Here is a 21,921-nt window from a genome sequence, read left to right on the forward strand (position 1 = left end):
TGATACTTATGCCTGACGGCGCCGTCAGGATGGGTGGTTGTAGCGCGGGTGCAGATGATAAAGTACTTCTGTACTTGCCCGCTTGGTCTTGTTCGCATAAATATCATTATTATGTAAGGGAAACAAAATGAAAATTATCTACATCTACGTAATTTATGTAACATGAGTAAGCACGCATTTCTTCCGGGTATCATTTGTGTCCACCCCCTCCTATTCGCTCCCTTTCGCCCTTAACTTAAAGCGGGACAAATGCGACTTTCAGCTCCGGATACTCAAACACCGTAGAAGAACCGCCAGTAACCTGGAAGTAGATGACCGAGCGAGTGCCACAGCTAATGAGTCCATTGTCAGCTTCAACTCGGTGTGCTCCCAAGTAACAATTGGACTCACACTATAAAATTTGCAGGACTGCTTATCGTCGCCTACCGTCTTGTACATCACGAATCGGGTTCCCACAAATGCACTGTAAAGTACAAATGCAGTGGTAGAGAGCGCATCTGTCTTCCAGATACGGCTCAAGGCATATGCCCAGAGGGGAAGACCAAACATCATTGAAAAGCGCGCGGCTTTAGGGAACATTGTGGGCAGCGTGCGCCTGCCAGTGAGGCGATCGCCCTCTTCATCCTTAAAGTCTTGTGCATGAAGCGTAGTCGCATAGATTGTCGAGCTAATTGCAGCCGCCAAAGCACCAGCCATATCGATGCATGAGTCGGGAGAACCTGTACGCTCGATGAGCAACATGATATATTTTATGTGACTGGATGGATTTACCAGCGACGGTTCCTCCGACCTCCAGGCACCCGTAGAGGATGGCTGTGAGTACATTCTTCGACAATCCCATTTTATCACCGCGAAGTTCGTTGTACCAGATTGTCAACGCTGCAAAAACCGTGCTGGCCAGCACAGCCTGAGTGCCGTACCACAACGATAGCAACAAGCAGACTGGGACCATAACCCAGCGCATATCAGCTGCGCTGTCGACAGAAATGCGACCAGCAGGTATCGGACGGGAGGGCTTGTTCTTGCGGTCCTCCTCCGGATCCTGGATCTGGTTTGCAATGTTGAACTGCAATAAGTGGAACCATATCCACAAAGGGGCATTCCAAGCATGGGTGGGGTTGTATTTGGGAGCCGCAGATAATGCGAATATAGTCTGAAAAGTGTCATTGAACAAGGGGGCGAAAGGTACGATAGTTGGCACATACGACAGGTATCAGAGTGGTTCTGATATCATTTTTTGTAAAAAGGAAGACCGTCTCGAAATGACGAGCGATGCTATCAGCGCGAACAGTGAGAGCTTGAGAGAACATTGTGGCTTTTTGAATGCATAGGTTGTCCCAGGTCCAGGCTTTTATACTTCAAATGCGCGCTTGAAAGAAACGTGAACTGCCGGTCGATGGCAATATTCATACCGGGAGTGTAATTACAAGGAACCTGCCCCGGCCGGAGTCTGTGAGGATATAATTTAACATTGCCACACCTTGAATCCCGGACGGACCGGTTCAGATATAACTTTCGAACTTCCAGGTTTGCTCGTGAATCCGATCTGCATTCGTGAGAAATAGCTTTCGGGGTACCTTGAACCGTCATAACCGGAGGCACATCGAGACTCTCAGTCAGCAGGAATATTAAGTAATTCGAAAGAACAAACTTGTACGAGCACCTATGACTTAGGTACTGCCTGTTAGATATGGCCAAAACCTAGAACACCCACGTGTTGTCAACATGGCTGTACTAGTGAATCAACGACCAACTTGAAAGCCTCTCATAGCACTGATGCACTCACTATTCCAAAGGAGGCCACGATCTTCCACACCGTGACTCTGCAGAGCTTGAAGCACTTTCCAGACCACCACAGTGGAACACACTCGAAGACTGCAGATATCGAGTATTGATGCAGTTGTTTCAGCTCAACAGGCGCTCGAGAAGCCGCGAGCCGTTACGATTAACAACTCTATGGGTCCCGGTCATTGATTAGGCTACGAAATGAGGCTCGGTTTGAATTACTTCCAGGCGCTACAGTATCATAGTTACTGCCACGCTTTCCACGTTCGCATCGTACGCATAGTAGCGCTGGCTTGCGAGTCCGACGGAAAGCGGTACCACGGCTCGGGTTCCGAAAACTTCACGTTCCCCTGGGTCGGATGCTTGGCATGAGCCATCAAACTGATAAGGAGACAGTGGAAAGAGATCCCGCTCCAAAGCATAGTAGCCGCGGCCACTGCATATTTGGCTAGGTGTTGTTAATGTCCTGCTGATCAAAGGTGGTTGTGCTAGCCTCTTTCGATTAGTATGAGAATTGTGATGGCATGCGAGTTTCGCTGCCCATCGTGGCTCAGTGAATGGTCGAAGACGAACATTCACCATAATCTCCTGTTCAATGATAGTGCGCTATTAGTGCTCGTGACTGGGTGTCATTTCACAGTCCCGCTTCTCGAAGTTCCGATATAGCCCACCGATTAATGATATTTTGAGGGCTGACTCGGACGCCAGATAACCAGCATGAGAGCACGGGAAGCAAAGCAGTACTAGCCTTCAAAGCTCTAAATGACGGTTTATTATGCAACCTTACTAATTACATAATAAGGATCTCAGCAATTTATGTAACATCGTTCAATTCCAAATGTTCGAGTTCGCTGCCAGTGCTAAACGGGACTCGTACCTAGGCCTACAGCGCACGGTGCATGTATCTACAAGCAGTCAAGTTAAAGCACATCCCAGACCTGTTATTCACATTTCTAACCCTTAACCTTTCCATAGAGTGCATGATATGCATATGTAGCATGTTCGTGAATATAATCAACTCAAAAATGGAATCACTTGATACTACTTAACGTTTAGATAAAGGTTTGGGGCCTAGGCACGAGTCCCATTTAGGGACAAGGTTTGGCGATGTGCTCGGGTCCCAAGTGAACTCAGACTTCTAGAATCGAGCAGCCCTTTACTGTACGACCGGCAATATAGTATCCCTGACCCCGGTCATGTACCAGTATTGCGTTCGTGGCGACCTGCTTGGCATCTCCATGTGATAAGATTGCATACTAGCATAATACGTATTATGAATACAGCATTTCACTGCAGGGACGAATGTTCAACGTTCCACTCGATCAACAAGGCTGTATCTGCCATACCTCAAATTCATAGATTTGAACAAGGTGGACACTGCCCTGTTAATATTTCTTCATAAATACCACCACTCGATGACGAAGTGATTTCCAAACTTGATATATGCGGGCCGATCAGGTTCAGACATGACCGTGGGTCTCCGATATCACTGGACATAGATGAGGAAGATAAAGGCTCATCACCTTCCGCGATGCTATCGAGTCTAAAGCCGGGAAAGAATCTACTCCGCACCAATGCGGAGTACCTCCTATTGCAAGAATTCCCTGTCATCCTTCTGCGGCTAGAAGGAGCTGAAGATAGCTCAGAACATGAGAGAGATGACTCTGCCTGACAGCCATAGTCTGGTGTGTAAGTCGTCGACGGGCCAATTTCCGAAAGCTATTCTTAAAGTTTATATAAGCTCCGGGTGAGATTGATCATGAGGACATACGATATGAACGGGAGCTGTTACCATATCATCGTCAAGCGAAGATCGGTTGCTGACAGGGAGATAATCGACGGATATCACGTCAAAGGGCTCGTCACGAATTTCTGGAAGATCTTTGAAGCAATTCAGACTTTGGGAAATCGGTGCGCGCGGAGCCTCGTGTGTCTCGTAACCGGATGGCGTTCCAGAAAATGCCACTTGGACGATGCGATGCTGGGCCTCGGACAGTAACGAGGTCGTGTGCTTGTGCCCCACATACGGATGTTTGGGTGACTCCGAAAGTTCCTGATGTCCCAGCTCCTCTTAGAGAACTAAGCACTGGTAAGTAATAGGGCATTACCCACGACTACCATTCGCTTCCCAATCTCCCCTATAATCTGTTCAGATGTTCAGATATGAAGTTGTGACTGAATGGCGTGCAGAACATACCATGCCCTTCTCACAGCACTCTGTAAGACCTCCAAACTTTAATGTCAACCAGTTTTTCGTGCATTTACGTTTGAAAGCGTCGATCGTTGATTGTTCGTGAGCGATTTTTGCGTCCAAATTTCGCATGGCTTTACATGAAATGTTCAATGCGTCCATCTGTGCATGGAATGCCTTGGTCTCCTGGTTCATTCGGGCGAGCTTTTTCCTGATGCTCTCTACAGAGGCTGCAGTACGCCGCCGGCGCCGTTGAAGGATGTCAAGGGATTCTTCACGCGTACGCACGGCCTTCATATTGTCTCGAATGATGTTTTGAATAGAGCTATAGCGGTTAAGCGCCCCTGAAAAGTGCGCCAGGAGTGTTCTGGATGAACTCAATATATCCTGAACCCCCGTTCGATGTTGGTTCGATGTTCAATTTATCTGGAGACAATGCCAGGACTTACAGAAAGGTCATCTCCTTCAGAAATTGCCCATGTCTTCATGGCATCAGCCGCTTTGGAAAAGTCTGAGCTCAACCTTTGTAGCCTGCGTCGAGGTTTGATTGATAGCTGTGTCAAACGCGAGGTGGACTCACGAAGTCAACACCGACTTCTCTGCTGCAATCAAATCTTGTAGAGGCCTGAGCTCCTCATTTCCGATCAGGGCAGGAACAGGGATTGTCGAGCTATGGGCTATCTTCACAGTTGCACCTCTAAACATCGTGGTCGGTCGAAAAGATCCGAGGACAAGCGTTATTCGGCACCCGGTCTTTTGAGGTTCTGCCAAAATGGGTCCCACAAGGCAACTCAATACATGCCTTCCGAGATCTAAATCATATATACATAGGTGTGTGAGACGGGGCAATTCTTATCGATGAAAGAATGATTTCACCAAATGACTGGTGTGTTCTTCTTCCTAGCGATGTCAATCCATAACATACCGGATATCAGTGGCAATATAATGGAGATAATTTAATTTTATAACAACAAAGTTGCTATCATGATCAACCTATATAACATATTGATTGATCGTCAAATCAGATTTGAATCGATACCAAACGGCGTCCAACAGCGTGATCATAACGACATGCATGCCTATCAAATACTGCGCAACTGCAGTGCAAACTTCAGCGTTTTCTTACCAGTCCAGAACTCAAGCAAGTGTAGTAGTAGCGTGTGATCCAAGTGTGATCGTGGAGTGTGCGGAACTCCGCGAATTTGTATACTAGATAAGGTGTTCAGCTCCAGCGCTCATCGATCGCGATTATCTCATTGTCAAACCACGTCGCTTTCATCGAGTTGTCACCTATTTGCTTGACCTACTACTACCCAACTCGCTCATGGCATCCCTCAAGATCTCCGTTGGTGACACTCTTCCAAAGGGCACATTCGGTACTGTTCCTTTCACCGAAGAGTTAGCTGATCATGTGAGTCATATCGCTTCGAATCCTAATATTATTGTCGCTGATATGTCTGGTGACGCATAGTCGGCGTGTGGCATTCGTGCGTCTGTTTTCTGCCGGTACCCGTAGAATAAGGCTTATCAGAATGATCACAAGCCACCAACCTCTCTACTGACAGTTGGAAGGGCAAGAAGGTTGTGCTCTTCTCAGTGCCTGGTGCTTTCACCGTATGTATTCTCAAATGCATCTCTGATTATTGAACTCACCCCATCCTGTTAGCCAACTTGTCACATCAACCACCTCCCGCCCTACCTTGCCCAGTACAACGAGTTCAAAGCCAAGGGTGTCGATGTTATCGCTGTCATCGCTGCCAATGATCCGTTCGTCCTGAGCGGATGGGGACGTGTTGAGGGACTGACAGACAAGGTAAATCGTCCATACCATCAGGTCATTCCAGGAGCAAACGAAAGAGTTTGTGTGCCCAGATAATCACCCTCTCTGACCCCAATGCCGCGTGGTCAGGCGGCCTGGGATTAAGTGTCGACCTCTCCGAGCGCGGATTCGGAATTCGTACTGCACGATACGCCATGATCATAGACGACTTGGTTATCAAATACATCGGGGTTCGTGTATTTCCTGCGAACACTATATCATTGGGGATCCTGATGACTGGATACGTAGGTCGAGCCTGGCCCCGGAGTGACCGTTTCTGGTGCTGACGCCGTATTGGCCAAGTTGTGATCGAAGGTATCGTTTTTGTTTGCGTATTTAACGCTTACATCTGTGAAGCTGCCTCATTGGAACGAGCAGATACTCTAAGTAGGTACTTGCTGGCATTGTGTGTACATCAATAAATCAATAGAGTGAAGAAGAATATGTTTACCTGTCTGCTGAGGAGGATTCTCTCAATTGAGCAGAAGTGTCGATGACCCATAAAGTAATAACTTAGACTATAGCTAAAGGAAGCGATTACTATTTAACTTAAGGTCGTAAGCTGCCTCGGTTCGGGACCGTGCGCAGATTAGTGATTGTTTGTAGCTGTATACGCGCTTTTGGTCAGGTGATCGAGTATTGTTTGTTGATATCCTAGATAAAGTTCAAATGTAATAGGGTGTCGAGCGCGTCCACCCTCACTTTTCTTCACCCACAATCCATCAATCGCGATGCCCCGCAAAGCCGCTGCGTCCACCGCACCTGCAGACGACTCCGTACCCACTGGCACTACCACAGCAGCTACTGATGGTGACGCTAATCCTGCTCGCCGTTCATCCCGCCTTGCTGGTCGGGACAAGCCCCCAGCAACCAAGAAGACTCCCGCGAAGCCGCGGGGAAGAAAATTTAAACCTACTGCAGATAGCGACAAACAAGACAGTGAAGCTGAAGCTAAACCCAAGTCCGCCAGGGGAAAGAAGCGTACTGCTGCTGAAAAAGCTGCGGAAGAGAGCGCTCAACCAGAGAGTGAAGAGGCACCCGCCGCCAAAAAGGTTGGTTGGCCTCTCCTTTTTTTACTGCGCGTTTTGCGTATACTGAACCAATCGTCAGGCTAAACCCGAATCCAAGGCTGCGTCGAAGCCTGCATCCAAGGCCGCCTCAAAGCCAGCCTCCCAGGCAGCCCCCGCAAAACCAGCCTCTAAGGCTGCGAAACCTGCGTCTCGAGCATCTGCCAAACCACTTTCAACCACTGCCAAGAAACCCGCTTCAAGAGCAGCCTCCAAGAAGCCTGTATCTAGGGTGGGACATACCTCGTTTGATTTAAAACCACGCTTATCTTGATTATTAGGCTGAAGCCCCAACAAATGAGAACGAGGCTCCAGATCCCGCTCCAGAGACTATTGTAGAAGAGCTCGAGGAAGAAGCTGCTGCTGTTGAAGCTCCAGTTGCTGAAACCGACGTAAGTTTTTTTTTTTCTTTCTTGCTGGTGTCCAGAATATCAACAATATATTTTCCAGGCTTAATTACCCCGCTCTGTAATCATCCATCCATGATGATGGATGTTTCCCGCTATATCCGCTGCAGACAAATGTATCTTCTTCCTATCATTATCTGCTATCACCAATTTGTATCCCTGTCTTTCCTCCCGACCCTCGATCGCGTCCCTTCGCCATATTGTCCGTAACCTCGTTGTTGCTGTCCTTCACCCTTACTTTCAACCTGTCCCAACAACTTTGATCTTCAACCTTCTAGACCATGGCCGTACACTCTCTTGTCGGATGGAAACGCTATGCGTCAATGGTGCTAGCACCTCTTTTGTTTAGTTCAACTCCGTTACCATTTTATGTATGCGTACGTTGATTACTCTAGGTTTTGTTGTGTGTATGTGATATCTACATTATGCAGGTATTGCATATTGCAGGGCGACTCCAGTCGGGACTGCAAAAAGCTGCCTATTCTGTCGGTATGTGTTCCAGGGAACAGACGAATAAAATGTTTTTGGCGGTAGCGCGACTAGTATGCACTCAGCAGAGCCTTTCCTGTGGCGGGATCCATTTATTCGTGCGCGATGGTTCCGTGTGGGCAGGTCAAGGTACCTTTCAGCCCAGATTCATTGATCCAGGGTCTGCTAAGTGTTCTTGATGTTGTGATATTGTGCGCTGAACACTTCCAGCTCCCAACTGGACGACTCAACTGTTGGTGGGAGTATGCTCAAACCACTGCAGCTTCAGCAGGCCCGGGCGATTGAACGTCTGGAAGTATTCGTTTCACTTCTACCCAGCCTATTCACATATCGGATCTCTGGGCAAGGAAAAAACCAGCGACTAGGTCTTCGATCCTCCGTCCATGACTGAGCGCTCTCACATATCATTGGAATGCGTTCTTCTTTCACGAGTCGTGGCCTTCTACTTAGGGTTCCCATTCGACGTCATTAATATTTATCTCGGCTTCGAGTCAGACGGACTCGCACGCGTGGCGAGCGCCGTACAAGACGCCTCGTTGCGACGAGCATCCGAGTCAATTGCTTCACTTAGCGCAGGTGGGTAGCTCGTCGCAGGTGGATTCTTGCATGGGATGTTCGTACAAGCTTGTTCGATATCATGGCATGGCGCAATCGATCGGACATGGAGATCCTCATTTGCAACCAGGGCAAGCCACCTCATGCGCTGCCTAGGCAGTACAGCTATATAGAAATAAAATTTCGTTTTGAAGATGGAATGACCTTGACTCAGTGGGGTGCTCAGCCACTTCAAACACCGCAAATAAGAGGGTGAAGCCAGTGTGTGTCCAATGAAAAGATATACCGGTCACGGTAGGGCTTAATTACCACACTCGCGGAGATACGTACAGAGACAGGCATGAAATGTCAAATTGTTTGCATTGTATGAAAACAAAATAAGAAAACACGATGTCTACAGTAAAAGCTATTGCAATATTAATGACATTCAGATTCACGAGTCAAAGTCTTCGTATTCATTGGTTGAACCATATCATAGTTTCCAGGCCTTGCCGCGGATACTATCATCGGCACTATTTGGAGTCCGTCACGGCTTCTTCCTCACATTCAGCAACTCATCGACAATCCGATGCATGAATGATGAGTCTCTGTCACGGTGAGCCCCTCATCAGTGAAGTTGGGGATGAGACTTGCTGAATGCTGGCGCCTGCTAGGCTCGAGACCACACAATTCAAATCGTAGTACAGGCTCCCGACAAAGGATTCGAACGCCAGTCCACTTAGTACCAAATCAAGCTTCCAGTTCTTTTGTATGGTCGATGGCGACTCCATCATTGACTTCAAGTCAATCGTTGCCCGAGCTTGAGTGCCTCTCATCGAGAACCTTTGTCGGAAGGGACGACAGTTGCGAGTCTCTCATACAACTCTTCTCTGAGTCTCTGACTCCAAATCCATTTGCCTATTCATGTCACCCCATCGGATGTCAAGAGCAATGACAGGGCCAGGGTCATGAACATTTTGACTATTTCAATTTAGATTTGACTATCTAAACTCACACCGGGATTTAAGAATAGCTTCTGGGCAGGGTTCGGTCAGGCCGATTTCAATAAGTGCGTGAGATATTCACTGTAAATGTTCACCGCTAACATCTCTGCAGTATACAGGGATACGGAGATCGGACGCCGCATATTTTCCCAGATAGCGTGTTATGCATATCACTTCTACTTGAAACGCGTGTGTGGAAACATTTTTTCTTGTTCACATGCAAATGGCACTGAACGATATGATATACACAGATGCTGATCTTTCGGCAGAAGATGGATCTGAAAACATCAATTACTACGCAGAACGACTACTTTCGGCAAGCGTCATTTCCGTGTAACACTTGTGAGCTTGTGCTTGAGAGGACTAACATTATTGAGCTGAACTTCATACAAAGGTATATAATCGCTACTTTTTGCTGGGCTACCTGACTTCATGCAATTTCAGTCTTTCGTTGCTACTGATGTAACTTCGGATGTACTGCATATTTTTCCCCAAACCATGTTGTGTAGTCTGCAGGTGATCCTAATGGCGTTATCAGGTATAATCGACGAGCCGTTCCTGCATGCAAAGTGGATTATAGGTAAGTGAACCTTACTTCGTTTCACTCCACGATCACCCGCATCAGACTGCAGCGCACTTCCTGGAGGACTTTGGTATGCTACGTCCTCTATATTCTCCTTGCTTTATCTCAGACCATCTTGACAGTATTGCCTAAATTCCTCAACTCTTGCGGGCAGCCTGGTGCATGTCTAAACTCTGATCAGGCAATGGCAAGCAAATTCATGTTCGTCTAGATGGCATCCCTATACCCGTCGTGTAACTACGCGAAGGAGCTTGATGGCACAAAATGTTCAATCGCGTTCTCTGGAGGCAGTTTATAGCCAAGCTGAATGGGGATCAGTCTAGTCTTGCACTAATTGTGTGTGCATGTTGTATCTTTTGTACCATCGCCCAAGCTTTGACCAGGCGACTATGGTGCTCAACGCAAATGTTGCTTTTCTTGCCCTTGTTGTCGACGATGCACTGTCAAAAACATTCAGTTACATCTCAGCAATGACTAGCGTTGGGGTAATGATTCTGGGACAGTTACTGGTCCACCAGCATCAAAGGAGGGATCAGAATTCGGCTGAGAAGGCGGTATGATGATTTAGCTTTCATTCTTCTCGTGCCATCAGATCATCTCTCTCAGGATGCTCTCAGTCAGAACGATCAGTGACTGATCAAGTAACGATGGATGAGGCAGAAATACTGAAAGGGATATCGTGCATGGTCGAAGAACTCCTGGTTCCAGACGAGGCTATCTTCCTGTAGTATTGACCAAATGCTATGTCCAACGCCACCAGCGCCCATTCAAGGGAGTTGTCGGTAAGAAGTCTGTGCGTAGCATTTATCCCAATGACTGATCGGCATATCTTTGGCAGGCGAACACTCGGACATTTCACTGTCTAACCATGGAAAGTCATAAACACGTTTTGCACACGACCGCGAGCTAATCATACAAGCATTCTATGACAGACGAGTCAGAGCACCAGCAGCTGACAGCTGCTACTTAGGTCTCCTTTCATTTCGAAGCGCCTATTCCACCACCATCTCGAACGTCCAATAGTTCTTGTTTGAGCCGGGAGCTGGCTCAACACTGATCTGGATGGACGTTGGTCATCAATAAAACCAAGTCAGCGATAAAAACGAACCGCGGTCCCGATATTGTCGTTGTTGAGAACCCAGACTTTATTCACGTCCTGTGGATGGATCCTGCGGACAAAGGCGATGGATGAATTCTGGATACAGCTGGGACCAAATACTGCACTCACTCAAGATGCCCACGGCCTGCAGCGGACAACTGGAACACCTGTGGATCGGTGGAGCTTACGACTGTGTTTTTCTACGATTTCACGCTGTTAGCAACCTCGCATCTGTCAACACCAGACAGACCAACCTCTAAGTCGACCCCAATGTACACACCTGCCGCAGTATCATAGAGTGTCACAAGACCCGGAACGTTGTCTACGATGTCGACTTTGATCTACGGGCATTGATGAGCATGGGAAGCACGTTGTTATGATGATGCACGCGTACGATTTCGCCAACGTCCTGGCCGACGAACTGGTTGCCTGACATGGAGACGTACCGGTATGGATACTCGACATTGGCAATCCTGTATTGTCCAGAGGGGGTGTCGCTCATGGTTGATTGAAGATTCTGTTGGATACTGATTGAGAGAGGGTTGTTGGTAGAAACTGACGACAGCCTAAGGGTACGCTGCGACCTTTATATACACCTCCATTACCGTGACCAGTTTCAGATAGGCCAATCTGAGTTTGGTCTTGGGACCACGACTCACTTAGCTTTGGGCACTTATCACACACCGATTTCGTTGGAGGCAAGTTCTTCTGGTCAAGTCAGCATCAGGGAAACGTAATTCATTACAGAGTGCTACAGAGCGCTCTGTAACACAATCCAACCCGCTGATGAAATGCTTCCGAACCTGCTGCGCGTGACACTGACATACATTATTGACCTAATCATTCCTCGGGTCGCTCCCGGTTTATCGTTCTCGTACATTCTTAGATGTCGAACAACTCCTTCTTACCCCGCCGCCGATCCCTATTTCGAACAAGGGTACCAGCCTCCTGCTACTCATCCGAAAATTCTCGGTTCCCAGAAATGTTGTGTCAATTCGAGGTACGAGCATTGCTACTTCAAGCCTATGCAAGACCCCGAGGAACTCATCTTCGTTAGCTATTCTTTGGCTGATACCGTGTCTCTTGCTACACTATACCCGCTGTTAGTAAGTCACCCCTCTGACTATCCATGTGTATTCCAAGTCAGTTTAACACCCTCGTTCGACAAAACTCATCTCCCTGTCAAATTCTAGTGCCCGCTGCTCAAATCACAAACACGTTGTCAACCTATCGCCCATCATGGTTTGGCCTCCAACATCAACTATGCGCACGCCTCAACGCTGTCTCCTATGAAGGATCATCGATCTTTATTAAAATACTTATATTTATAACACCACACAATCACGTGCGTTAATAAAATTTGCTCCGCTGAGGATTGTATGACTCGGATCTACTAAGTATTCTACACCTTCGTGCAAGGTACTCACCAAAAGACGGAAAACCTACAAGCAAATGTGGTCTGTGTCAATAACCTTTTTTTTATTGTTCCAAATGACTCCCAGGTGACGGGGGTCATCGAATATTGGCACACAGTGACACCGTTTGAACGGTGATTAATTTGCTTATACCTTGAAGCGGTGATGAGTGACTCTGAAATTGTTCGGCTCCCACAGCAAGGTACGAGCAAAAATTCAGTGAAGACCTCGCTCACTGCATGGACCTTATGGTACCTTGCTTTCGCCACGGCTTGGCAGCCGAACGGTGGCAGAGCGGTAACAGGTCACTGAACGCTCAACTTCAAGTTGGTCCACAAGTAGCATTCAGGGGTGCAGCGAACCTTCCATTCAAACAGTCATTGACCGGATTACAGCTACTCTCATATCGATAGACCAGATTTAGTATTGCTGGCAGAATCCCGCGAGTCTTCCTAACCGATCCGGCAAAGACTGGCCGGTCCACGGCAGAACGCAAGGGAATTTGAAACTCGCAAAGATGAAACTTTGATGTTATGGTGCAGTTTGAATTTGATAGAACATGAAAACCAATGCCCCTAGAGTAAGATGGCGTGTGTTGGACGCCCCCTCGCGTCACTGTTCCGATCAATTCCGAAATTCACCACTGAAGGCCTTTGTTGGATGATCCTCTCAATCTCAGTAGTGCATGCAGACAAAGTGGAGCGCACATTCCCTGATCTCAGCACACCACAAGCTGCGCGACTGTGTAATATCTCAGTTGAAACACTCGAAACACTCAGCAAAATTTCACAACACCCTAAAAGCCGCGGAGGCTGGGAAGTCCACTGTCGTCAATATGCTAACATGCACACTCGTGTATCTTGGAGTGAGGTAACATTTCTGGGAGCCGAAAATTTTCGGATGAGTAACAGGGGACTGGTCACTCTGCTGGTAGCCTTGTTCGAAATGGGAATCAGCGGCGGGGTAAGAAGGAGTTGTTCGACATCTAGGAATGTACGAGAACGATAAACCGGAAGCGACCCGAGGAATGATTAGGTCAATGATGTAGGTCAGTGTCACGCGCAGCAGGTTTGGAAGCATTTGATGCACCTCCATCAGAAGAACTTGCCTCCAACGGAATCCGGCCTTTGATCAGTGCCAAAAGCTAAGCGAGTCGTGGTCTCAAGACCAAACTCAGATTGACCTATCTGGAACTGGTCACGGTGATGAAGCTTTCAGCCAGGTGGATATAAAGGTCGCGGCGTACCCTCAGGTTGTCGTCAGCTTCTACCAACAACCCTCTCTCAATCAATATCCAACAGAATATTCAATCAACCATGAGCGACACCCCCTCTGGACGATTCAGGATCGCCAATGTCGAGTATCCATACCGGTACGTCTCTATGTCAGACAACAAGCAGTTCGTCGGTGAGGAAAATGGCAACATGGTACGCGTGCATCATCATAGCAACGTGCTTCCCATGCTCATCAATGCCCGTAGATCGAAGTCGACATCATAGACAACGTTGAGGGTCTTGTGACACTCTATGATGGTTCGGTAGGTTTGTATATTGGGGTTGACTCAGAGGTTGGTCTGTCTGGTGTTGACAGATGCGAGGTTGCTAACAGCGTGAAATCGTAGAAAAAGAAAGTCGTAGCCTACGACGAGCCCCAGGTGCTCCAGTTGTCCGCTGCCGGCAATGGTTATCTGTGAGTGCAGTCTTTGGTCCCAGCTGTATCCAGGATTCATTCTTCATCTTTGTCCGCAGGATCCATCCACAGGACTTGAATAAAGTCTGGGTTCTCAACAACGACGACGTCGGGACCACGGTTCGTTTTTTAACGATGACCTTTTTTGGTTTTATTGATGACCAACATCCATCCAGATCACTGTTGAGCCAGCTCCCGACTCAAACAAGAAGTATTGGTCGTTCGTACCGCTGTAATAGGTGTTTTGAAATGAAAGGAGACCTAAGTAGCAGCTGCCAGCTGCTGGTGCTGACTCTTCCGTGATAGAATGCTTGTATGATTAGCTCGCGGTCGTGATGTATGCAAGACGTGTTTGTGATTTTCCGTGGTTAGACAGTGAGATGCTCGAGTGTTCGCCTGCCAGAAATGTGCCACCTCTACCAACTCACACTGGTGTTATTGTTATCTGCTCTCCGTGTCCATCTCCCACTTGCCTTAGTAGGTGACAACTGAGCTCCCTCGAGTCTCGCTTGATAGTCCCTTCCTTATTGAGAGATATTGCACTGCATGTGACCAGCAAGATGATGTTAGCATCGCTTCAAGTTGATCAGTCACCGGGATAAATGCTGTGCACATACTTCTTACCAACAATTTCCTTTGATGGGCGCAGGTGGCGTTGGACATAGCATTTGGTCAACCCCTGAGGCCTGAGGAAGTTTATCGATCATGGCACAATGCACTCCCCTTTGGTATTTCCGCCCTATCCTCCCTTGCCGTCGTGTTAACACCTCAACTTTACTATGTTTCAGCTGCGGCCAAGATCGAGTATGACATCTAAGGGCCCATGTCAATGATTCGAGGTTATCCTCGACACTCAATTATTTCCCTCACCTACAACGCTGATGGCTCTAAGTTCTCCATCGGCTACCAGAACTCCGTGAAGGGCTACGTTTCCCAACCTCTGACAGTCTGTATTGGAGATATCTCTATCAGTGGCTACTGGCAGGACTTTCCTGTAGATCGGAGTAGTAGGGTGATGATGATATTCCCAACGCCACAATGAATATATTGAAACGATTTGATATCATTCGCACATAATGTAGAAGTCTGGAGCCGGCATCAGCAAAATGGTTGAATGGATGTGACCTGTCAATTTGAAATATTGTGCACTACATCCTGGATCCAAGGCAAACGACATTGAAGTTAAAGGTGCTTCCGAACAAGTTCGTGGAACGTGCTGTGTGCATCACGATATTGGTGTACCGCAGTCTGGAAAGTCTGATATCATTTGCATCCAGATCAGAAAATCGTGTTGCCGGGACTATGCTATGGGCAGGTCTTGTTCATAGATGTCCATGTCATTGATCAACGGGATGTCGACGGACACAAATAGATGTAAATAAACAAACCTCAACTGCACTGTATCTGAAATTCGAGCTTTGGCCCTTGTCAACAATGTATAGATATTGCACTCCGATCAAAGTTAGATGAAAGGCAAATACCATCCTAACTGCTCAATTCACAACCACGGCCGGCCAAGCCATATTGCCAGCTGAGAAACGGCAAATTCACGATGAATTTAGCAACTATCCATCCTCCGTGCGATTCGCGTTTCCCGCAAGGTGGGTAGGGTGGACGGACTTGAGAAAAATACTAGCTAGTGACTGTGAGTGTTTCGTTCTGGGCACAGACTGCAAGGGAAACCATCCATAGCAGGAGGCTGCGGCTCTATCCATCGAGGACTGAATACGACACAGCGCTGGACTACCTGACTACCGTAGAGTCAGGACTCTTGCTACTTCGCCAAGATACCTGGCGCTCCTGAGGACCTGCGCCAGATAACCCTACTACATCGTATACTGACAGCGTTAACACGAAGCTACATCCACCCCAAGCATTTGAAGCATGGCTGACATGCGTAACACTCTCAACCTCAGCACCATTCTGTCTTCCTTTTTCGTATTCATGTCCATTAACACCCCGTGGACAATCCTATGCTCGAGTCTCTGTGAGTCCCCCTATAAGGAGGTTGAGGACGGTTTACTAAGCGCTGGTGCCTGTTGCATGCAGCGAAACACAAATAATCCAATTCGCGGTACAGGGTCCCCACGATAAGTCGGATGCCTGTGGCGTGGCGCCGGTCAACACCGTATCAAATCAAGCTTCAAGTTATTTTGTATGGTCGATGCCAGTTCAAGCTTTAGCTTCTCCCATCGAGAACCTTCGCTGGAAGGGATAACGGTTGTGAGTCCCTCATATGACTCTTCTCCGACTCCAAATCTATTTGCCTATCCTGGAATAAATGTCACCCCATCGGATGTCAAAAGGAATGACAGGACCAGGACCATGAACGTTTCGACTATTTCAATTTAGATTTGACCCTTGACGAGCTGGCTTGGTGCAGACCCAAACTCACTCCAGGACGCCCCGAAGGTTAGTGGTTTGCGTCAGTCCATATTGTATAGTCTGTAGATGATCCTGACGACACAATCAGGTGGAATCGACAAGCCGTTCCTGCATTTTGGTACCTTTACCGACTCTGGCTCAAGTCGGGACTGAAAAAAATCATTGAAACACAATGGCTATTGACGCGAGCCTGGACAATCATAAATTGTGCTTCTTTCGTGTTACAGGCTTCTTGTCTCCCATCTGCGTTTCTTGTTTTGGCCTAGTGTGGATGGCGTCGTATATCTAACAGATATCAATCACACAGCATGAATCATGATGTATCTGCCAGTCCAACACATCACCGTCACATCAAGTGTATGATCAGATGCACCGAATAGAACGCGCTGATGTTTTTCTTGTCTCACTTTGTGCCACAGAATGCGACCTCGTCACAAAGTGTAATTGGGGGAGCCGCTTGACCAGCTGACCAGCGAGGCGGAGAAAGTGCAAATGTGTGTTGCGATTGCATCACGCTTGGACCTGTGTTAGATCAATGGATACATGGTTGCATACGGAACACGTCGAAAATCGCGTTGGAAGTAAGTTACCGACATCGCCAACAACTGGTATTCAAGTAGTCACGTGCGGAATACTAGTTTGCAAATCAATTTACATTAGTGGCATTCAAAGTAATTTCCTGAAAACTCGGTAAGCTCGGTAAGCTCCATGAAACGTCGGCAAACTTCGATTAAGAATTCAAAGAAATGTTGACATAAGTGCGGCTTAGGTCGGCATCACAGTCGGACTTCAGAACGAGACTTAGTGGTAAAAAATGCGGTCAAACATCATGATGAAATAGCAATGATTATATACATGTAATGTACACAAAAGCTATTCGATGTGATAAGGGTGCAAGACAAAAGGTGCGAGGCAAACGGCGCAGGATGAAGGTGTGAGACAAAGGGACAGGACGAAGGTGCAGGATGAAGGTGAGAAGTGGATTAAGGCTTGTTGCGGTAGCGGAAGCAGGCACCGTCGCAGTTGCAGTATGTTTCGCGCTCGCAGCAGCAGAGTGCTTGAGAGCAGATGCTGAGGGAGCAGCAGACGAGGGACTCTTCACGCTCCCAGAAGCACGCCGTCCAGCTTTACCAGTCTTCTTAGTGGCAGACGTTTGTACAGTTAGTACAGGACGGTTTGTGGGCGTCTTGCTGGAATGGTCCTTGCCACGAGTACGCGGGTGTGATTGAGCGTGAGTATGAGAGTGAGAAGGAACTTGCGGGACCGGGAACAGATCAGGAGTAGATGGCTGTGGTTGCTGCTGCTGACGAGAATCGCTCATGAGAACGTCTTGTTCAGCAGAAGCAGACCCGCCAAGGAGGGACTCGCCCTCAGGTTGGGTGGGGACATTATTACTGTTGCTGTTGCCATCCTCCTTCGTATCGTCTAGTTGCTCGATGGGGGCATCAGCCATTTGGTCGTCTTTGCCGTCGTACTCCTCACCTAAAAGTTCATCTAGGGGAAGTTTGATAGTGGGACGGTAAACGCTAAAACCAGTTGCGCAGCCCCCGCTAACGCCTTCCCAGTAGCTCATGGGGTTAGATAAGGTGGGGGTAGAGTAGAGTAGAGCAGTTGGGCCGAACGAAGTACTAAAGATGGGAGGGAAGTGGAGTTTTTCTTACAAGGGGTGCAGGACGAAGGTGTGGGGCGCAAACAATGGTGTGCGACGAGGGTGCGCTGCGAGGGTGCGAGACGAAGGTGCAGGCAGTGGATGTCAGGCGTGTAGAGCGTTGTCGCTGTGCTCGTCATCGAGCGGAAGAGCCGCCAACTAAAATTGAATCTCCGCTTGAAAATGTTGCCATTTCCGGCAACAGTGTCCCCTATCGATGCAGGTGATAAGCTTATCTCTCTCCTGATCCCCAGATGCCTCGTCTCTCTATGCGCAATCAGCTGCTTGAGCAACTGGATGAGGCTGAACTAGCCTTAGCCAAGGCCAGGCTAGAGCGTACTCGCATTACCCTTAATGATCTCTATGATTCCGACTCCTCTGACTCTGATTCTGATTTTGATTCTGATTCTGATCTTGGCCTTGATCTGATGGTCACTCCTCCATCTCCTCTTACCCCACAATTATCCGACCTTTCAGATTCTTCTTCCAGTGATGGATCTGACGGCTTCACTACCCATTACAACCGCCTTCATGATACCATCACAGCTCTTCGCGATGAGGTCACTAGGGCCCGTGTTCTTCATAAACCGGATGCACCTCCTATGCGAGCCCCCCAGATTCAGCTCCTTCATGACTTTGGGCACTCTCGGCACCACCTCTTCCGCAAGAAATTACGCGTTAATCCTGACATCTTCGATGATATCCTCGATCAAATTTCTGATCACCCTATTTTCACTAACCGGTCAAACAACCCTCAACTTCCCATTGCCATTCAACTGGCTATATTTCTCAACCGTGCTGGCCATTACGGCAACACTATCTCACCAGATGATGTGGGCCAATGGGCTGGTGTCAGTGTTGGATCGGTAATCAATTGCAGTAACCGTGTGATGATTGCCCTCCTTGATCAGCATGACACATTCATTCATTTCCCTGCTCCTGACTCTGAGGATGCTGAGCGTGCTCGGCAATATGTTGAGGCCAAGTCTTGCCCAGAGTGGAGAAATGGTATCCTTGCAATTGATGGCTCCGCTATTAATTTGTATGAAAAACCTGGTCTTTATGGTGAGGCGTTTTATGACAGGAAGTCTAACTATTCCCTCAACTGTCAGGTATTTTCTCTCTCTTATTCTAACGGTTAGAAACTAATGAAAAATTCAGGCAATCATTATGCCCCATAATCTCCTCATTGCCGACTATTCACTTGGTCACCCTGGAAGTACACACGATGCTTATGCCTTTAAATCTACTCGTGTTTACCAGGAACACGACACACTTCTTCCTGATGACCATTGGATTTGGGCTGATAGTGCATATCCACTTGAGAAGTGGTGTATTCCACCTTTCAAGAAGCCTCGGAATGGCAGGTTGACAAGGGACCAGAAGACCTTCAATATTCACCTATCTAGGGTATCTTCTAATTTTTCTGCTGATTTTTTGGAATTTTTACTGATTTTCATTGATTTTAATTCATCTAGGTCCGTGTCCGCGTCGAGCACACATTTGCTGCTTTGAAGGGGCGTTTTCAGTCTCTTAAGGAGCTTTGTCACCCTATGCAGACCCAGAAAGACCTCCAGATTACTCTGCATTGGGTTAGGTGTTGCCTTATCCTTCACAATATGATCATCAAATTTGAAGAAAAACGCAACAAACCTACAACCAGATGGGCCATTCAAGAAGGGAAACATACTCTGCATCCAGAATATGAAGGACCAGATGGTAATGAAGTGGTGGGTGATAGCTCATATGCAGGCACTCCTGGTCAAGCACACAGGGCCAGGTTGATGGATCAATTGTTTGACAGTCCTCACTCAGATGCTCAGCATAGGCAAGGATAAGTTGAAACAGGTATAGCTTTGACATAAAAATGTACTACATACATGCTAGTAAGTAGGTTGTAGGATTATCAAATAGCGGCAAACAAATGACAACATGTAGCAAAAAGAAACAGCGAAAAAAACATATGATGAAGTGCGCGCAGGAACATCATGGCTTGTTGATCTTGGCATATTCAATGCGCAAGAGCATCACCTGCCTCTCTAACTCAAGAGCCTTCGCATCTGCTTCCCGCAAACGAATCTCCTGGTCCTTGCTCTCCTGCAGCCGTTGATGGACGAGCGCAGCGTCCGCGCGCTCGTGGGCGCGCTCCTCGCGTATGAAATGGTGCTCCTTGTCTTGGCGATTGGCGTTGAGCTTGACCATCAGGCGCTCGTTCTTGAGCTGGTATAAGGTGAGCTTCTCGGAGTGCACTCTCTCTAAGTCGTCATTCAACATCTCAACTTGTTCCTGAACCTCCATTCGGAGACGCTTCTTCACCGACTCCCTGCTGCTCGGTCTCTCGGAGAGCGATGTTTGGGACGTCGGAGACGCCTGCCAAGGGGAGGACGGATTGGACCGTTGCAACGAAGCCTTCGATGAAGAGGTGGGGGAAGAAGCGCTCTCGCGCATGATGACGTGATTGACGTGGGACTTGAATGAGCTGCGACTGTCGTGGTTGGAGGTGCGGGGAGGGGGTGCCTTGGGAGGCGACGGAGTGGGAGAGGAAGGTAGCTGCCGCTTCTTTCCGCGCGCCTTTTTCGATCTGGGCGGGCTGTCCAAATTATATACATTCTCCTCGTCACGATGAACTTCGTCTGTGTCGTCCATACAAAGGTCCCCCATACCATGAGCAAGGGGGCCATCATCAAAAGGTGGGTCATAATCAAATCCCAGGGGGGCCGGAGAATAATCTTCATGGCCGAATGACCGGCTACTGGGAGGAAGGGGCGTATGGCCGAAGTGGAGGGGGGAGCTTGTCGTGCTGCCTGCACAGTTGCTTGCAGGAGCTTGAGAAAAGCCCCGTTGTGGGGAGGAGCCAGCACCGCTGGCTCCCTGAGCGTATTGAGGGGAGTGGTTTGGTTCCAGGGGGGTAACAGGACCACTTCGGGGAAGAGGCACATAAGGTGTTTGCACAGGGGAGTCAGCTGAGCTGCCTCCAACACTAGGAGGAGGGCGGGCATAGTCCGTTTGTTGGACGTGAGTGTTGTCACCTGCACGTGAGGTAGAAGGACCCGAGGGACGAACCGTGTAATCGAGCTGCAGGGAACCAGCACTGCCTATGGCAGGGTTAGGGATAATTATGTTGAGTTGCGGATGGGTGCCTGAAGGAGGGTTCCGTGAACCTCCCGCAGGACGAGTTAGCGCGAATAGGTCACCGGCGTGGTCAGCACCTGGTTTCGATGAGCTCGTTTTGGCAGAAAACGAGGGGTTGGATCCCCATATCCGGTAGAGGTCATTGTACCATGGAAATTCTTTCTCGATTTTACCTACGAATTTTGTTAGCGGTATCGATAAGACATGAGTGGGATACTCACGATGTAAGTTGTCAGACGTCTCCGAGTCAATTGGCACGATGCCCGCACCTGTAGACTCGAATTCGGCACGAATATCGCGGAATTTAGTCCGTAGACTTCAGATCATCCAGTTAGCACAGTTGCGATAGACGGAGAAGTACTTACGATGCGATGCGATTGGCCACAGAGTCACGGAACTTGATGGGGTTGGTGGCATACCAACTCCCATACGTAGCATCGTCGTGAAAGATTACCTTTGCAATCACACTGTAGATCTCCCCTTTGTCCTTGCCCGATGCACGGCCCAAGTCAGCGTGATAGTTGCTGGACTTCTTACTCTCGGTCGCAAATAATATGGCACAGTCTGGCGGATGCTCGACGAGGAAATCGACGAGCTTGTTGGTGCGCATAGGGACGTTATGCCACGAAATCGTGGCTGGTGACGAGTCTTGTATATTACCCCCTCCCCCTCCC

General features: G+C 48.2%; 7 protein-coding genes across 7 annotated transcripts; 4 read left to right on the forward strand and 3 right to left on the reverse strand.

The window, feature by feature from the left end:
- Positions 1 to 70: 70 nt before the first annotated feature.
- Positions 71 to 1,641, reverse strand: HD556DRAFT_829802 (UbiA prenyltransferase family). Its single transcript, XM_041311760.1, has 4 exons — positions 1,206 to 1,641; positions 772 to 1,153; positions 391 to 719; positions 71 to 332 (listed from the first exon to the last, which is right to left on the reverse strand). The coding sequence occupies exons 1-4, from the start codon at positions 1,308 to 1,310 to the stop codon at positions 273 to 275; spliced, it is 876 nt and encodes a 291-aa protein (XP_041156192.1). The 5' UTR covers positions 1,311 to 1,641; the 3' UTR covers positions 71 to 272.
- Positions 1,642 to 2,806: 1,165 nt separating this feature from the next.
- Positions 2,807 to 4,920, reverse strand: HD556DRAFT_1400292 (uncharacterized protein). The gene is made up of 7 exons (XM_041303808.1): positions 4,853 to 4,920; positions 4,557 to 4,788; positions 4,426 to 4,507; positions 3,983 to 4,363; positions 3,898 to 3,930; positions 3,557 to 3,838; positions 2,807 to 3,504 (listed from the first exon to the last, which is right to left on the reverse strand). The coding sequence occupies exons 2-7, from the start codon at positions 4,679 to 4,681 to the stop codon at positions 3,139 to 3,141; spliced, it is 1,269 nt and encodes a 422-aa protein (XP_041156193.1). The 5' UTR covers positions 4,682 to 4,788; positions 4,853 to 4,920; the 3' UTR covers positions 2,807 to 3,138.
- Positions 4,921 to 6,251, forward strand: HD556DRAFT_1400298 (thioredoxin-dependent peroxidase). Its single transcript, XM_041303809.1, has 6 exons — positions 4,921 to 5,387; positions 5,448 to 5,463; positions 5,520 to 5,590; positions 5,643 to 5,789; positions 5,849 to 5,986; positions 6,045 to 6,251. The coding sequence occupies exons 1-6, from the start codon at positions 5,301 to 5,303 to the stop codon at positions 6,102 to 6,104; spliced, it is 519 nt and encodes a 172-aa protein (XP_041156194.1). The 5' UTR covers positions 4,921 to 5,300; the 3' UTR covers positions 6,105 to 6,251.
- Positions 6,252 to 6,458: 207 nt separating this feature from the next.
- Positions 6,459 to 7,506, forward strand: HD556DRAFT_830137 (uncharacterized protein). Its single transcript, XM_041311761.1, has 4 exons — positions 6,459 to 6,847; positions 6,906 to 7,094; positions 7,144 to 7,254; positions 7,313 to 7,506. The coding sequence occupies exons 1-4, from the start codon at positions 6,527 to 6,529 to the stop codon at positions 7,316 to 7,318; spliced, it is 627 nt and encodes a 208-aa protein (XP_041156195.1). The 5' UTR covers positions 6,459 to 6,526; the 3' UTR covers positions 7,319 to 7,506.
- HD556DRAFT_830142 (uncharacterized protein) lies at positions 7,435 to 8,191 on the forward strand. Its single transcript, XM_041311762.1, has 3 exons — positions 7,435 to 7,646; positions 7,701 to 7,918; positions 7,969 to 8,191. The coding sequence occupies exons 1-3, from the start codon at positions 7,551 to 7,553 to the stop codon at positions 8,147 to 8,149; spliced, it is 495 nt and encodes a 164-aa protein (XP_041156196.1). The 5' UTR covers positions 7,435 to 7,550; the 3' UTR covers positions 8,150 to 8,191.
- A 1,952-nt stretch (positions 8,192 to 10,143) lies between these two features.
- On the forward strand, positions 10,144 to 10,607 carry HD556DRAFT_1311628 (uncharacterized protein; the record flags this gene model as incomplete). The annotated part of the gene is made up of 3 exons (XM_041300553.1): positions 10,144 to 10,215; positions 10,263 to 10,433; positions 10,497 to 10,607. 3 exons carry the CDS (start codon positions 10,144 to 10,146, stop codon positions 10,605 to 10,607), a joined length of 354 nt encoding a protein of 117 aa, XP_041156197.1.
- Positions 10,608 to 10,871: 264 nt separating this feature from the next.
- On the reverse strand, positions 10,872 to 11,480 carry HD556DRAFT_1311629 (uncharacterized protein; the record flags this gene model as incomplete). Its single annotated transcript, XM_041300554.1, has 5 exons — positions 10,872 to 10,937; positions 10,988 to 11,048; positions 11,108 to 11,145; positions 11,233 to 11,319; positions 11,373 to 11,480. 5 exons carry the CDS (start codon positions 11,478 to 11,480, stop codon positions 10,872 to 10,874), a joined length of 360 nt encoding a protein of 119 aa, XP_041156198.1.
- Positions 11,481 to 21,921: the final 10,441 nt, after the last annotated feature.

This window comes from Suillus plorans (genome assembly GCF_016647745.1).
Source record: "Suillus plorans strain S12 chromosome Unknown HD556scaffold_62, whole genome shotgun sequence".
NCBI lineage: Eukaryota > Fungi > Basidiomycota > Agaricomycetes > Boletales > Suillaceae > Suillus > Suillus plorans.